This window comes from Xenopus tropicalis, chromosome 1 (genome assembly GCF_000004195.4).
Source record: "Xenopus tropicalis strain Nigerian chromosome 1, UCB_Xtro_10.0, whole genome shotgun sequence".
NCBI classification, from domain to species: Eukaryota; Metazoa; Chordata; class Amphibia; order Anura; family Pipidae; genus Xenopus; species Xenopus tropicalis.
This window is the reverse complement of record NC_030677.2, coordinates 71,773,269-71,790,178: the sequence shown is the minus strand read 5'-3', so window position 1 is coordinate 71,790,178 and position 16,910 is coordinate 71,773,269. Positions and strand designations below refer to the sequence as shown.

Here is a 16,910-nt window from a genome sequence, read left to right as displayed (position 1 = left end):
GTATTTGTATTGATACAGAGCACAACTATTAGAAAATACTGCCTTGCGGGTACCTGGAGTTACATAGAATTCTGAGAAATAATGCTTTTACAGAGAGTGAAATGCAAGTCATAACTTTATTCTGATATTGTGGTAAATAACACATGGCTGTACAAACACTACTGAGTCAAAGCCTCTTCTATTGATACCCTTGTCATATTTAACTTGTCACTGGCTGGCTGAAGATGTTAAGAATCTTTCAATAGCCATTTGAACAACAACAGCTGGAGAGCCCCAGGTTGTTTACCATTGCTAACAGTAGTTCCAAGTGAAACACTGCACAAATTTAACAGTGCCATAAATAGTTTCACTAATCTAAGAGCATATCAAAGGCATGTCTACTCTGCAATGGAAAGAACATTTTTGGATATTTGGAGAAAGATTTTTTGGTAGGTTTACTGAATTACCCTGGAATAAAGTTTTAATCTTTTACTACACTAATTATAAGCTACATTTCAGCTAAGAGAGGTCTTGGCAACCATGTACTAACCAAAGTACAAAATGACATCCAGTGTGCCTTTTCATGCACTTTTACATTTCAAAAACATCCAAAGGCATTTTACAAAGAGAAGAGGAAAATAAATTGATACCAATCATAAGGAAATGACACCAATGATAATGTTTTCTACATTATATTTTGCCAGCAGTGTACAAAAATACTTTGACTTATGTTCTGTAATATGTACAACTGCGCATCCACCTTTCTTTTGTTTATGTATAATCTGCTTTCTTCTGGTAGTACTGCTCCCATGGGTAATTTGGCAATATTTAGTTCAAGAAAAGTTTTATGATGTAGGAAGGCACATCTATGTCCTAGTAAACTTGCCTTGCTTGAAGGTCGAATTCTGCCAATCTAATCAGGCTGGGTGTATGTTTCAGAGAATGCTGGAAGTTTTATTTCAACTGCAGACCTGGAGATAAGGTGCAGTCATCCATTCATTGTAAATGTAATACTTGTTTCACTTTGGCATGACAAGCCTTGCTCACTGGTGCCAAAGCTAATATGTACAATAAGCTATCTGAGCTAATGCATTCAGCTCATGCTACATTAGTGTACAATCACTGGCATTAACTGCGTCAATAAAAGGGCAAATGATGATATAAAGAAACATTCTTAACGCTGAAAGCCATAGAGACGATATTAAGTATTCAGCTGCGTGTAACAAAATGGCTGGTGCATTACCTTATTGATTTCCAGAGTAGGCAAAGTCTCTGCATCAGTCTTTGCCAGCTGGAGCTTATTTTCTGGCACATAAAGCTCCTTGACCTCATAGGATGCATCCACTGGCACAATATCCTATTTGTGTAAAGAAATCATGGAAAAATGGTTAGTATTTTCAGCTGCTAAACAGATGCGTTTAACTTATCAAGAAAGGGAGGTGAAAAAACATTCACTATCTCAAAGTTCATATTGTTTTTATGCCTCTAGAGTTTAATATTTCTTAAAAGTTCTTGTAGAAAAATAATAAGAGCTGTTGGGTTTAGGTGAATGTTTTCTGGACAGAGCCAGTTGCTGGGATCACTGGAAAAACGCAGATCCTCAAGATGCCCGGCCAATGAACTCAAAGACGTACTCCTGGGAAAAATCACAGGACACTGAACTTAAAGTAGATTCTTGTTCCACTTCAGAGTTGGAGATCATGATCATCTGCATGCAAGCTGGTTGTAAGAACTGCCTTATACAGAAGTGTGCTTCACAAATCCCCTAAAAAATCTAAATTGGCTATATGATGACCCAAGTGAGCAATTAACTGCTCACGTCTGTGTAGACTGACAATGAAAGGGAAAACATCATATCTGTTTTAAAATGCTTGTTGCCTTGAAAGGTTAAAAATATTCTTATGCACAACTTCTTAGGCATACATACAGTAGTCCAACTGCAAACACAGTCACAACAAACCCCCTGATAACCTCCATTCTCAGTGCCATTCCACTATGACTCCTTTCAAAAGTCCTTATAGTGCCATACCCCCTTTGATAGTTTCATGCGACTAAAGCCTGCTGTCCCACTATTCCTTATTCCCAAAACATGCATAATATCTACTTATTATACACAATGAATATCTAGTAAGTATCCCCAGTTGAGAAATATGAAGATATTAGATATCACCTTGGCCTTTAGCCTTGTGCTTTTATTTGGTCATTGAACTCCTCAGTGATTTATAATATCCTTATATTTTACAAAATAGGGTACTCTATTCACTATGTATAATTAATCTACATTTATAATAGTCAAACTACTTTAATCCCAAGCCAAGCACTCATGTCTTTGCCCTCCCATCTCCCCATAAAGGTGATGTTTATTTCAGTATGAATTTACCACTTCTGATACTACTTTAAATTATGGCAATGACTGCTTTTTTGTCCTTCCATTTTTCATCAGTTTAGCAAAAATTCCTTTTTAATATGAATCCCAGTCTTACATTTGGATTCCTTGTACAAGGGTAATTGAACAGGTCATCAGATTCATATTACATCATGATGCATAGTTGTTTGTCCCAGATCGGAATGTTTAGCACCACCTGAATTTCAGCTGCATCACATTTTAAAAGAACCTCTGCAAGGAGCTGTAGAGAAATGTCTATACAAAAGTGATATGTTTCTATTTATATTTACTTAAAGGAAAACTATACCCCAAACCATGTAGGTCTCTATAAAAATGTATAGCATAAAAAAAGCTCATAAGCTCGTAGAACTCTGCTTCATCTAAATAAACCATTTTCATAAAAACATACTTTTTTAGTAGTATGTGCTATTGGGTAATCCTAAATAGAAAATTGGCATTTTAAGAATTAAAGAGATACTGACACCAGAAATTAAACCTTTTTTACATCTATCATAACATTGACTTTGCATGAGTTTTAAAATTTTGCCAAAAAAGTATTTCCTGATGCTTTTCCATTCCTTATCTGATCCCCCATGTTCCTCTATGAGGTGGCAGCCATATTTGACCTATAGGTAACTTTTTATGTAGATTCATAATTTGAAAAGTCATTTTTTCGTGTCAGTATCACTTTAAGTGCTGCCTCCTGGGATCATAGGAATCACAGTGCACACAAACAAGCTAAGGCACACATACATGCTAGGCCACATCAGCCAAATAATAGAAAGATTTCTGGCTTTTTCTTACACACTACTTCCTGTTACAGTTAGAGCTGCATTATTTCTGGCCATGTGATCTCTGAGGGAGCACACAGTCCATCACTAAATGGTGGATCAAAAGAAAGGATGTAAAAGGGCAATATATATATATATATATATATATATATATATATATATATATATATATATATATATATATATATATATATATATATATATATATATATATATATATATATATATATATATATATATATATATATATATATACCCATTTGGCAAGATTCTTTAATAGGTCACTTAACACAATATAAACTATCTGTTGGTTAAGTATTCATTCTGGGGATATAGTTTTCCTTTAAGTGTTTGACATGGTTGAAACCTACACAATTCATGTCTACAACTTCCCTGAATTTAAAGTGGTGTTAGGCTAATGCCACACGAGGCGTAGGGCTGAAATTTTCGGCAAGCGGATAAACGCTTGCCGAAAATTCAGCCCTACGCCTCCTACTTGTGCCTGCACCCCAATGAATGAATGGGATATGCTCGGGTGCAGGCACATGTAGCCGTTATACGCATGAAAACGCGCAAATTTACATTCTCTTGCGTTTTCATGCGTATATCGGCTACATGTGTCTGCACCCGAGCATATCCCATTCATTCGGGTGCAGGCACAAGTAGCAGGCGTAGGGCTGATTTTTCGGCAAGCGTTTTTCCGCTTGCCGAAAAAATCAGCCCTACGCCGCGTGTGGCATCAGCCTTATTTGGTAAATACCAAAATAAATTTGAAGTCTTGGCCTTACACACAACTTTAATTCTTCTCTCTAAACCAGTGATCCCTTCAACCAGTGGCTCGTAAACAACATGTTGCTCAACAAACCCTTGGATATTGCTCCCAGTGGCCTCAAAGCAGAAGCTTATTTTTGAATACCTGATTTGAAGAGACGTTTTGGAGGCATAAAGACCATGCGTACTGCCAAACAAAGCCAGTCCACACTACCAAATAACCAATCACAGCCTTTATTGGTCACCCCCTAGGAACTTTTCCTTGCTTGTGTTGGTAGCCAACTTTTTTATATTTAAATGGTGCTCATGGGAATAACAGGTTGGGGTTCTGCTCGAAAATATTCTCACATTCAGTGCCTTATTTAAATGTAGTACAGGTACTAGTGATGCAGCAAGGCTACAGGAAGCCAGTTGTCATTTTAATGAACCATATATATTAAAAGCGGCTGCCATAAAAAAAAAAAAGGAATGCAAGTTTGTGTGCAAACACACAGGTTCAATGACATATACCCCAGAATCAGCCAAAGGCTCTGCTTGTAATTAGAAAAAAAGACTGCTCTTCTGCCACAGATCAAGTCTTTTATAACTGAATGAAATCCCTTGGGCAGGTTTTCAGAGAAGTGATAAAGAGCAGGCTTCATCCTAGGAGGATCAGTGGAAAATATAAATAAATTAGCACATCAATCTGTCACTTACATATTGGTAGAAATTTAAAGGACTACTCAAAGAGTGCAAAGGGCAAATTAAATTAAACATGGGGAAACTCAAAAACTTTCATGTTTATACAGTGGTCAGATGGACACTGACAGTCCAAGATTTGCATAATGGCAGCCTTCCATGCAACGTCTGAGGATGTTGTCGGAGGTCTTTAATAAAAAACAGATTTTAAACTGCACCAAATTAAATGAAAGTACCCAATTAAAATGTGCATGTCTTATCTACAGACTATATCCGTGGGGGGTCATTTCAGCAGGGAATTGTGTGTGGCCTCCCTCTGAACAAATGGGCCAGTTGAACATCTGACTCTGCAGGCTTAACACATAAAAGGGTAATTGCAGATAGCTGCTCAAATTTCAAATTGGAGAGCTGCTTAATTAAAAAAAAAAAAAAAAACTATAATAAAAAATGAAAACCAATTGCAAATTGTCTCAGAATATCCATGTCTACATCATATGAAAAGTTAATTTAAATGTTAACAACCCTTTTAAACTTCTCTTAATTGTTTGATATTTGGCCATGTTCGTACAGCCAAATGTTCCTGACACTTTTGAATCTCTCCTTATATTATGCAATAAAAATGATGAGTTCTTCCAATTCTATAATCCACCATACTGGGACTTTTGCTAGGAGGCCGCTGGTTGCTTAACAGATCTGAATGTAAAAACTATTTTCAAATGTTACGTAAAAAAAAAAACATAGTACTATAATACTTTAGGCACCAAATTATGTAGAAAGCAAATAGGACAGAAAAGTGGAGAAAAATGTTGTAACTCATTTTCAATGTACTATTTCCAACTTCCCCTTTCTACAGGCACTTGAAATATTTTTTGACATTAAAACAAATGTAAGCACTATTTATAAACTATTAGGAAATTAAACTCTTTAGGGGGATAAGATTACATTTTATAAATATCTTATTTTCACTAGTATTCATAGCCATCTCTTGAGATACTTAAGAAAAGTGAGGAGTGTTGTATGCATTATTTGTCTTCTAAATACGCGTACATAACAATACTCAGTAAACTGTATAAGTTATATGCAAAGTAGGTTTATGGTGCCACCTACTGGCTATTATATTATTTACAGCTGGTAAAAGTTAAAATGTGTTTTTTCTATTTTTCTTTGCAAATGAAACAATACTCTCATTTAATGATGAAGCTAGTCACATATAGTCACATTGTTTTATAAAATCTGGTCACTCCGGTGTGCCTATCAGTACTTAAAGCTACCCTGTCACTTGGCTAACTAACTCAAGTGGCAATAGCAAGTGCCTATTTGCCAAAATGAGAACAGAGACCACTGATCATTCCTGTTAGCAAGTGTATGAGAAGGGGGGGGGGGGGGGGGGGGTGTCACGGGCTGGCCAATAAAAGCACAGCTAAAAATATCTGCATTGTAATCCAACCTATGTGAAGGCCACTTCTACATTTTCTTAAATTGAAAAAGTCAAATCATACTCAACTCACCATTTCCTGCAAAAGTTCAACAACTTGCTGGATGCAATCATTTACATCACAGGAATCTGTTTTTAGCACCAACTCTGGTGCTTCAGGTTTTTCATATTCAGCATCAATGCCAGTGAAACCTGTAGGTCATTGTATGAATGGATTACAAACTTGGGGGGGTAACGTAATAACAGGTACAAAGTTCGTTTCAATCAATAAGCATGCACAAAAAAAATAGAAAAAGTAGTTAGAGTTAGTAAAGGGAGATGTAATTTAGGCATACATTTCCCTTAGCTATCCAGGGGAATATATTGGAAAGGATGGGCCACATACTTCATTTTGAAGTACTGGAAATATAATTTTTGTAGCAGAATGGGCTGGGTGCTTTAGCTAATATTGAATGTTTTCTTGAATAGTTGATGCTGTGTTTTGGTAGCACCTGGGCATGTGAATAGGCTACAGAACTGTCAACTTTTTAAGCAGTTCTGTAGGGGAATCTGCACCACGTGAAAGTTCATTGCGCATTTGCACTAGGCCCTTTGCGTCGCTAAATTATTCCTGCACATACAGTTTGGTCACTAAGCAGATAAAGGGATTATCAAATATTAAGAAATTTGCCAATGCTCGTGGATGATCAATTGTATTCATTTGTTATTTTTTTTAATTGATACTAGAGTGCCTACATACACACAAAAATCATATTCAGAAGCGCATTTTATTAAAAGGATTCTGTCATAATTTTCATGGTATAATTTGTATTTATAAATTATATTGCTTACATAGCAAATAATTCACTGTACCATTTAACATGTTATTCTTGAACCATCAAATGTATTTTTTTTGTTTTAATATTGTTGTGTAGGCAGCCCTCTAAGTGCATTGTGCCCGAGTCTGAGCTTTCAGAACGAGCTAGAACTATACTTTACAACTGCTTTCAGGTAACCTATTGTTTCTCCTACTCCCACGTTCCAAGCCGGATTTAAATTTCTTACTATTTAGCGCTACTTCTGATATTTACTGGGAGCTTCCCATGACAGTATTCCTTTAAAGAAAAAGACTAAAAACTCCCTCTGTGTGAAGTTAACAGCAATCAATTTACCACATAAATCTTAAAATAATTATCTTTAGCCAAGCAAATAAGAATGCATTTGTTCAAGAACTCGCAACATGCTGAAATGCATAAAGTTCAATGTGGCCGGCCATAAATTTTGTCACCGATATTGGAAAAATCACAATTGACTTTTATGGTCTTTTGAGCCAAAAAATCCAAAGTGTTTCGTCTAAAAATGTGCCTAATGTACAAAATGGCAGCTCATAAGGATATTTAATCCAGGTGTTAGTTTTGACTCATTATAGCCTTTAAAGCAAACCATCCTGTTATCTGCAGAAAAAGGTATAAGGATTTCCAGATGAACATATTCCTACCTTTGATTTCTCCGGCTCGTGCCTTTTTATATAGGCCCTTCACATCTCGCTGCTCACAAATGTACAGCGGTGCATCCACAAACACTTCGTAAAATGGAAGGCTTGCAGCCTCATGAATTTGCCTGGCGTTGTTACGATCCTGAGAGACAAAAAATGTTCAAATACAGGATGGGATGTTTTCCTAATGCAAGATAAGCATGGAATCACAAATACTAGCTCTGTGTGGGTTATGTATGTTCAGAAATTATGCCTAACTTGATTTTGTTTTGAAAGATACAGCATTTTATTGAACAGGACAGCTGCATCATTTGTAGCCTAAAGTCTTACAGAGAAGATATAATAAAAAGTGTATCCTTGTGGTAAAGGAAAGCTGCACTATGCAACTAGGCAGACGTCTTAGGAATACAGTAAGACTAAATCAAAAGAATCCATTAAATTGTTGAAGATCCTTAGGTCATTTATTCAAAGTATTTAAATATCATATTTATCTAACAGTGGCAGATTTATCAGTGTGAATTTAGAGCTCACCACAGTAACAATCACACCCTTTATATTCATTCCTATAAGAATTTTTTATCAAATGGTGACCTAACTTTCGCCTATTGATAAATATGCTTTTAAAAATCCCATAGGAATGAATAGAAAGTGGGTGAATTTTATTGCGGTAAGCTGTAATTTCTCATTTTGATAAATCTTCCGATGCCTTACTTTCAATTGTTCATCTAAATACCTAAGCTTTGCCTGAATGAAGCACCAAAAAGACAGTTGTAGGAAACATATGAACTCTTGTCAATTAATATCAATTATCATCCTAATATGACTTCATATGAACTGAATAAAGAATCTCCTAAACAAAAATAAAAATAGCAACTGAAATATGCATTGGTTAACAGTCAACCTATCAGGTATGAGAAGAAATGTTAACTGGCTTGCTTCCTTACTTTAGCATAAGGTGATATGAAACTAGTAATGCACACAAGACCAGCATCTGCAAACAGCTTGGCAACTTCAGCAATACGTCGGATGTTCTCCTCGCGGTCCTCCTGGGAGAAACCAAGATTTTTACTGAGTCCATGGCGGATGTTATCACCATCTAGAGTGTAACAGGGGATGCCATGGCAAACTAGGTACTCCTCTAGAGCCATGCTTACTGTAGTCTTCCCAGCGCCAGAAAGACCTGTGCAAAACAAACATGAAAACAACATTGACATGCTTTAACTCTTTCATTGCCAGACAATTTGGTCACTTGAGAAACTTTTATGGACAGTTTTTGAAAATTTTGCACTCTTCCACAAGGCCTTTCATTGGGGGCCTTTTATTTTACCCAGGAAAACCATATACCTTTTTAAGGATAGGGCAACCTAAGCTTTCAAAATATGCTAGAATCTTTGTATAATTCTACTTCTGTAACAAGATATAGGCTTTTAAATATCTAAAAAATGTTTTATATTTTCCATAATAAAGTATATAAATATTAATATTATTAATAATAAATAAATAAATTATTTTATACACAAAATTACAACTGATTTGGAAATCCCAGAATGCTTCAAACTGTTGGAAAGAACAGATTCTGGCGAATTCAGAATAGGCAAAACTGTCTGTCTACTCAAAACTACCAAGTTGCAAGGTTTTTCTAAAGTTAGCAGTTTTAAAAAAAAAAATTGTGAATTTTTATTAAAATCTCTTCAAAGCTTCCAATCTGCAGCATCTTATCTCCTGCAGGTCATAAGGTAACCAGATAAAACACCCTAAACATGAAAGCTAGGTGGCCACTGAAAAAAAGTTTGATGCCCGATGTGCACAGGTTTACCCAAGTATGTGGAATGTACCATTTCAGACCAACACATTTTACATAATTTTATTTAAATTTTATTTAAGTAAAGCTACAAAAAAGTAAGTGTACCACAGAAAACCATATATTTTTGAAAAGTACACATTCCCCTGAATCCAGGAAAGGTACACGTCTTTCTACTCCAAAGTACCAAGCCGCAAAACTTTCCTAAAATTGGTGATTTTGATCACTTTGCAGCATCTGATCTCCTGATATCATTAGGCACCAAGATAAAACATCCTAAATATGAAAGCTAGGGGTCCACAAAACAGCTTGATGCTCAATGTACATAGGTTTACCAAAGTATGTGGAATGTAGGGGCCCAAAAATGAATACCCCCATATGATCTATAATTTCAAAGTTTGCAGCTCCTGCAAAACCAACACATTTGCCTCATTTTATGTGGGGTAAAGCTACAAAAAAAAAAGTATGTTCACTGTAGAAATCCATATACTTTTGGAAAGTACACATTCATCTAAATTCAAAATGGGTACACATTAAATGTCTACTCCAATGTACCAAGCCGCAAAGCTTTCCTAAAAGTGTTGATTTATATGAAATTTCTGATAATCACCTCAAAACTTCCACTTTGCAGCATCTTATCTCTTACATGTCATTAGGTAACAATATAAAACACCCTAAATATGGACCTCAGAGGTCTACTGAACAGTTTGATGCCCACTATACATGGGTTTATCAAAGCACATGGCACTTAGTATACACAAGGTGTATTTGGGGGGGGGGGGGGGGGGCTCTATTTTCATGGCTTACATTTACCTAATTCATAAACACAGGCAGTCTGATGTGGGGTAAAAGCTGCAAAAAGTAGGGGGCCCCTGAAAACCATATATTTTTGGAAAGTACACATTCAGACAAACCCAAAATGGCTCGCTTTCATCTGGTATGGTACCTATGGATTGGAGGATAGCTGATGAAATTCTTATAAAAAGGGATTACTATCTTGTCCTGGCAATTGCCAGCAAGTCTGACATCTATGGTGGGCACATTATTTAAAGGTTTGTTATGGGATCACATTTAAAATTATGTTCTGGATATTGGCATTATGAGCAGTTATCAGCATGGCTTTATGAAGGACAGGTCATGTCAGACAAATGTAATTGCTTTTTATGATGAGGTTAGTAAGAAGCTGGACAGTGGGGTTGCAGTAGATGTGAAAGCAAGTGAGGGGAAACAGGATTATGGAAAATAGCCCTTAGTACAAGTCGATTCAGGGACTTGTCCAATTGCCATCCTGTAATCAGAAAGGATTTTTTTTCCTCCTCTGCAGTAAATTAGAGAGACTTCAGAAGGGTTTTTTTTTGCTTATAAAAGGTTGGGGATCCCTGCTTTAGAGTATAGTGTGACTTAATTCTCACGGTACCTGTCAGCCATACTGTGCAGCCACGAAAGCCACTCCTGGCTCCCACCACTTGCCCTCTCTTGTTCCTGCTGACATGGTGTGCTTGGTATGTAACATTGGTCGCTCGCTGCATCCCCTGTAGAAAAGAAGAAAAAAAACTAAAGGAGAGCTGCTAATTGTACCAGGTCAGGTCTTAAAAATATATCAAATATATAACAAATATATCAAACGGTAATCAAAAGGTGACACAGGTGACATGTGACACATGGGATTTTCTCTGCTGGTTCTGTGTACACTTGATAAGGCATAAATGTGATCTGCTTGTCACTGAGCATATGGACTGTATTCAGGGGTGTAGTTATTTAAAAAAATAAAAACCTCTTCCACTGCTGGATTCTTTCCAAAAAACCTGCCACTCCTACCAGATCGTCCCTAATGAAATCCATCGGCGACGGGGTAAATTTGTATTTTGTGATGGAAGGAAGTGAAGTCACGTCATGACATCAGTTCTATCACACGCGCAAATTGGCAAACAGAGATTCAGTGCCAACCTAAATACAGCCCTGGGTGGATTGCAGACAGAAAACTCAAGCAAAAGAGTTTGGCTAAAATCCACTGTGTGCACAGTGTTTTCTCTGGCTGCAGTTCTACACCAGCACCAGTTTTCTCACTGTACCGTCTACAATTAAGAAATGGGTACTAAAAATGCAACAAAAACAGTACAAATTATACCCGTTTAGCATGAACTGCAATGATGGTGTGCCCTCACTAAATATAATTCAGGTACTGAGCAAAGGCCCAGTGAGAAGGTGCCCCTAAAAATAGTTTTCAAACTTTGCTTTAAGAAGAACAAAGTGTTCACTCATCAAGGAAAAAGAAGAAAAATATAAGAAAAATAAAAGCATATCAAAATTTGATTCTGGCTCAGTAAAATATGTATTCATTATAAAAGATCAAAACATACTAATTTTTAATAAAACTGACACAGTTAAGAGAATGAGATTAGGTTTGGAAAAGTGTAAATTTACTTTAAGGACTACTATATTTTGAGAGAAACTACTGCATGTAAATATAGTATCTTTTCATATCTCACCAGGTTGCAGGGTTGTAAAACCAATTACAGCAAGAAATGTATAGAAGAAGAGAAGAAGGACTGATTATTTATGGTTTATTTTCTATTGTGCAGACAGAAGAAAGTAGATAGGTTGTCAGGGAACAACCATAAAAGTATTCCATGCTTGGGGTAATAACAACACAAGAACAAAAAAAGCAAAGCTATCTACTAAGGTATATTCCAGCAATGACTTACAGAATAAATTCACTTTATTGAATTTATAAAATTAAATGAACTGTTACACATGAAATTCTTTCAACATACCGTATATACTCGAGTATAAGCCGTTCCGAATATAAGCCGAGGTACCTAATTTTACCTAAGAAAACTGGAAAAATGTATTGACTCGAGTATAAGCCGAGGGTGGGAAATGCAGCCGCATTAACAGATAAATAAATAGATAACTTTAGGAAAAGAAAAATGCTACAGCTGCAGACATAAGCAAGTTTGGGAATGCTAAGGAAACTGCCATACTAATTATCAAGTACTTGGACCCCAGTGTACAAGTCCCACCACAGTACTACAATAGCTTTTTGCTCCCATTTAACTTTTTAGCTAAGTCAGAAGCTTTTAGTAGCGCCGAAGATGTAACAGGCGCCCCCCCTAGTGGCCATTCTATGGCTTTCTTAACCAAAATTTTCCCAGGGTTGGGTGAAGTCAAAATAATGCTGAAGAAAACAACCACATGATTGGATCAAATCAGGTGGCATTTACAGGTTTACGGGTATAGGATCTATTATCTGCGAACTTGGGTTGGGACCCGTTTTTTGTGGTAATGGATCTTTCTGTTATTTGGAGAAGTCTGTTAAAATTTATCTGCACATTAAATAAACCCAAAATCCTAATAAGGATCAAGTAAGAGGTACTGTTTTATTATAAGGGAAAAAAAATCATTTTTAGAAACAAGAATTATTTGCTTAAATTGGGCTGTTTAGGAGATGGCCTCTCTCTAATTCAGAGCTAACTTACTGACTAATTTAAAGTTACTCTTGAATGCAATTGGCATATCTTCTTATATTGTAAAACAAAACGTAACAATCTAACTGTGGAGGTAAACAAACGCCAGCACTGACTAGCTTTCTAAACAAAAAATAAATAATAACAACAGAATAAAAAACTAGAACTGCTACAGATGTATGCTGGCTTAAAACTCAGCAACAGGAACTTTGATATATGCTGATCCGGCTGCTCAAGCAGGTGTGACAGCTTGAATAAGTTTTTACAATAGGAAAGTCAGTACACTGTAATATGTTTATAAATGATGGACAACACAACTATATGTATAAACTCCAGTGCATTTGATTGGTATATAAAGGAGACACACAGGATAAATTAAGTCCTCTAATTTTGTAGGCAATTATGAATAATACATGGTGCTGGTTTAACTTTGCTGTAAAAATTAATACTAAATGTAAAATAATTTGGACCAATAGAGGGCTTGTAAGAGGTAACCATCAAAGTTCTGCTCTCTCCCCCTTCCCTTTCTGCTGTAATCTGAGCTACCAGTAACTGCGGCATGGAAGTTACTGGGACCAAGCTAAAAACGGCAGCTGCTATCATAACCAAAACAGAGGGAGCTTCAAATGCTGTTTACTCAGGTATGGTAACGCTTTCTGCAGAATAAATATAGTATTCTAGCTTGCACAATTGTGACTAATCTGTTGGCAATAAAATGCCTTTGTTACTCCTTTAAGGATACTCCCAACACACATTAAGGGGCAGATATATCTAAATGTGAGAATCACCACAGAAAATATGCATCTACTTTCTGTTCATTCCTATGGGATTTTTAGAGGCGAGTTCACCATTTGTTAAATACACTTCTAAAAAACCCAAGAGTTTTTTTTTCTGTGGTAAACTCTACTCACATTTTGATAAATCTGCCCCTAAATGTTTAACTCACATGTAGGTTATTTCTAAAAATTGCATTACCTTGCACTTATCAACAGTGGACGTCTGCCAATTTGCTGCCCAGGTCTCTAATTAAGTGAAACTGATCAGCAAAGTGGCTACTTTCTAAATAGAATTGAAAAATGTAGTAACATCAGCAAAAATACAGTAGACAGCGCAGGTATGGGATCCCTTATCTGGAAACTAATTATCCAGAAAGTTCTGAATTATGGGAAGGCCATCTCCAATAGACTCCATTATAAGCAAATAATTCCTATTTTTAAAATGATTTCCTTTTTCTTAAGATCACATCCACTGCTACCCCAGACTCTAGGTTCCAATTCACCTCCTTATAGAAGGCAATTAGATTAGTCCAGCAAGATCTGTTAGGGCTCTGGCACACGAGGAGATTTGTTGCCTGCGTTTTTTCCCCCTAGCGATTTGGCGACAAGTCGCCACAACAATACCCACGAAGAGATTTCATGCGAGTTGAGCTCCAGGCGATCTGCTACCCATGGTACACTCAACAGTTAACCCCCCCCTCATGTTTACTCAAGTCGCTCAGAAAAGGGTCTGTGTGCGATTAGAAACAGCAGGCGATTTGAAGTAGCCTTGTATGTTTTGACGCTGGCGATTTCCATTGATTTAGCATTGGCGTCTTGTCGCCAAATCGCTCTTTTAAAAATCGCCGGCGACAAATCTCCTCGTGTGCCAGAGCCCTTACACATAAACCATGCTGGCCTCAAAGTACTGTGAGTTGCAATGTAATGAACTGCCTTATTCCCCCTTCTAAGTTTTTCTACCACTGATGTCACACAAGCCTATTGTTTTCAGGCTGAGAACGAGATCCCATTTTGAAAAGCGGCACCACCGTAGCAATTTGCCAATCTCTTAGCACCGTGCCAGATTAAGGGCAATGACACAAAAGCTACTCATAGCCAGCTACTTGTCGCAGCTGCAAAATGCTGTGAAATACCCTGCATAGACAATACCCAGAACTGTCTCTGCTAAAACACATATTGTACACATTGTAGAGACAATATCAGTATTGTCTTTATGTAGCCATGACAAGTAGCTGGCTACAAGTAAGTTTGTGTGTCACTGCCCTTAAGGGCCGTGGCAGACGGGGAGATTAGTCGGCAAGTCTCCCTTGTCACGGGCCATCCCACCGCGAGAATGTAAATCACCGGTGGGATCGCATACGCAACAAGTTGCCTTGAGAGGAAACTTTGGTGATTTTGGCGTCGCATATGCGATCCCACAGGAGATTTACCTTCTCGCCGGTGGGAAGGCATTTCGGGGAGATTTGTCGCGGGCAACTAATCTCCCCGTCTGCCATGGCCCTAAAGAATCCTGAAAGATTAAGGGTGAAGGCACACGGAGCTATTAATAAATGATCATCATTGTCTATTTTAGTAGCCCTGACAAGTAGCTGCTACTAGTAGCTGTGTGTCTTCACCCTCAGGGCAGGGGTACATGTGGAGATGAGTCACCCCGCGACAGTTGTAAATTGCATGTAAATCGCCGGTGGGATGGCAGGACTGCGGGACATTGCAGCGACACGTATGCCATCCCACCGGCGATTTACATTCTAACCAGTGGGATGGCATTGCGGGGAAATTAGTCGACCGCAACAATGAAGATCTGTCGCGGGGTGACTAATCTGCCCATGTGCCACTGCCCTAAGAGGTTTGGCAATCACAAAATATAGCTCTACATGGAGATGAATACCATCCAGTCCTAAACCCTTGTTTACCTTCACATTCTCTAGTCCCTTTTGAATTCTCTTCTGAGTAACCCATCCATCAATAGCTGTATTGCGCTCAGTTTATAGGGTTTATTAACAGGACCCCCTTTCCCCTATTCAACTTGAACGGCTGTACCCCCCCACCCCACCTAAATAGACAGCAGCTTATTAATAGAAGCTACATTAGGCAAACTAGCACTTTTATCCAACCCTGAGCAAAAGTATCTTAATTTTAATTACATATAAAACACTTTCATTTTGCGGTGTTACTGGTTATTTGAAGAAATCATTTTGGTTAAGCACACATCCAATACTTTTAACATTGTAGTCAGAGACGTACAAAGGGTTAATCCTCCACCTGAAGTGAGGGTTCCGTTCCAGGTGAGTGGAAAAGCAAATGAATGGGAGCACTGATTCGTTTCCCAGCTACCCAGCCGGCTGCTCCTCAGCTCCTGGCACTTTCCCAACTCTCAGTGCCACATCCACACTTTGCTCAGCGTCTCTACATGCTCGGAGCCATTTATGCCACTTTCCAGCCGCCTTATTGCAGAGCAAAGCAGCTATTGCACCTAAAGTTTATAAAGAGCAGGGAACGTGTATACCGTGTCGGCCCCGCCTGCTGTACTGATGCTCCCCCGGGGGTTTGTATGTGCGCACAGCACAGGCTGATGGGTACTTAGCGGGGTTGGCCAGTTTGTAAGGAGATACTTGAGGCTTGAGCCAGACCTCATTACGTGATACAGAAGGACAGGGGCGGGGCGTCTGCTCCGAGCCCCCCAGTGCTTCCCACTTACCCAGTTCTGTAGCTTTCCGCTCAGCTTCACCTTCTTGTTGCTGCTCTCGCTTATCTCCATGTTGGGCCGGGCGGCGGGTCTGGCTGTGAGTGTGTGCGCTACTGGTACAGCTGATGTACAGGTAATGTTCACCTATAAAGGCAAACGCGTATGGGAGCCAAGCACACGAATTGAGATGCCCGAAGCGGTGTGGGAGGGCCCTGTTAATTCCGCCCACAGGCGAACGATTCAGCTGTGCGCACCAATCCAGCCGGCAGTCTGTATAGTCAGTGCGGCTGCGTCTGGCCGCGGAAATGAGGCTGCGATGAGCCGCTACACAGCATGCCCAGCAGGAAGTGATTAGCGCAATGGGAGCTGCTTACGGGGAACTGAGTTGTGACATTGGCGTTACTGTGACGTTCTACACTTGCAATATCTACGTCTCAGTTGTGCTCTTGTGCAACGGAATGCTCTTATAAAGTCTGCCTTGTCCTGTTAGGCGGTGTTGCACTTATAGTGCTTGGTGTGGCCGGCAAGTGAGGCAATGACAATTAGTGCCAGGCTTGTTATTGAGTATTTTGCAACAGGTATATAAGCCTATTATCCCGTTAAAGATAAAATGCTGTGTATACAGAGGCTGGCATTTGCACTTTGGGTATAGAGGCAATTAATGCC

The 16,910-nt window shown here is 38.4% G+C and overlaps 1 protein-coding gene across 4 annotated transcripts in view; it reads right to left on the bottom strand.

Annotated features, from left to right (window-relative positions):
- The window catches only part of papss1 (3'-phosphoadenosine 5'-phosphosulfate synthase 1), a 42,393-nt gene extending 25,769 nt beyond the window's left edge, over positions 1-16,624 (bottom strand). The window contains exons 1-6 of one of the 4 annotated variants that reach the window (XM_012959851.3): positions 16,257-16,624; positions 10,733-10,847; positions 8,459-8,694; positions 7,518-7,656; positions 6,114-6,232; positions 1,223-1,336 (exon numbers count right to left, since the gene is read on the bottom strand). In XM_012959851.3, the coding sequence (XP_012815305.1) occupies positions 1,223-1,336; positions 6,114-6,232; positions 7,518-7,656; positions 8,459-8,694; positions 10,733-10,847; positions 16,257-16,316 (783 nt within the window). In that variant the 5' untranslated portion in view covers positions 16,317-16,624. Of the gene's footprint in view, positions 1-1,222; positions 1,337-6,113; positions 6,233-7,517; positions 7,657-8,458; positions 8,695-10,732; positions 10,848-15,802; positions 16,124-16,256 lie in introns of those variants that run through there. The other 3 variants (NM_001006742.1, XM_031897989.1, XM_031897987.1) reach the window with 3 other exon arrangements.
- Positions 16,625-16,910: the final 286 nt, after the last annotated feature.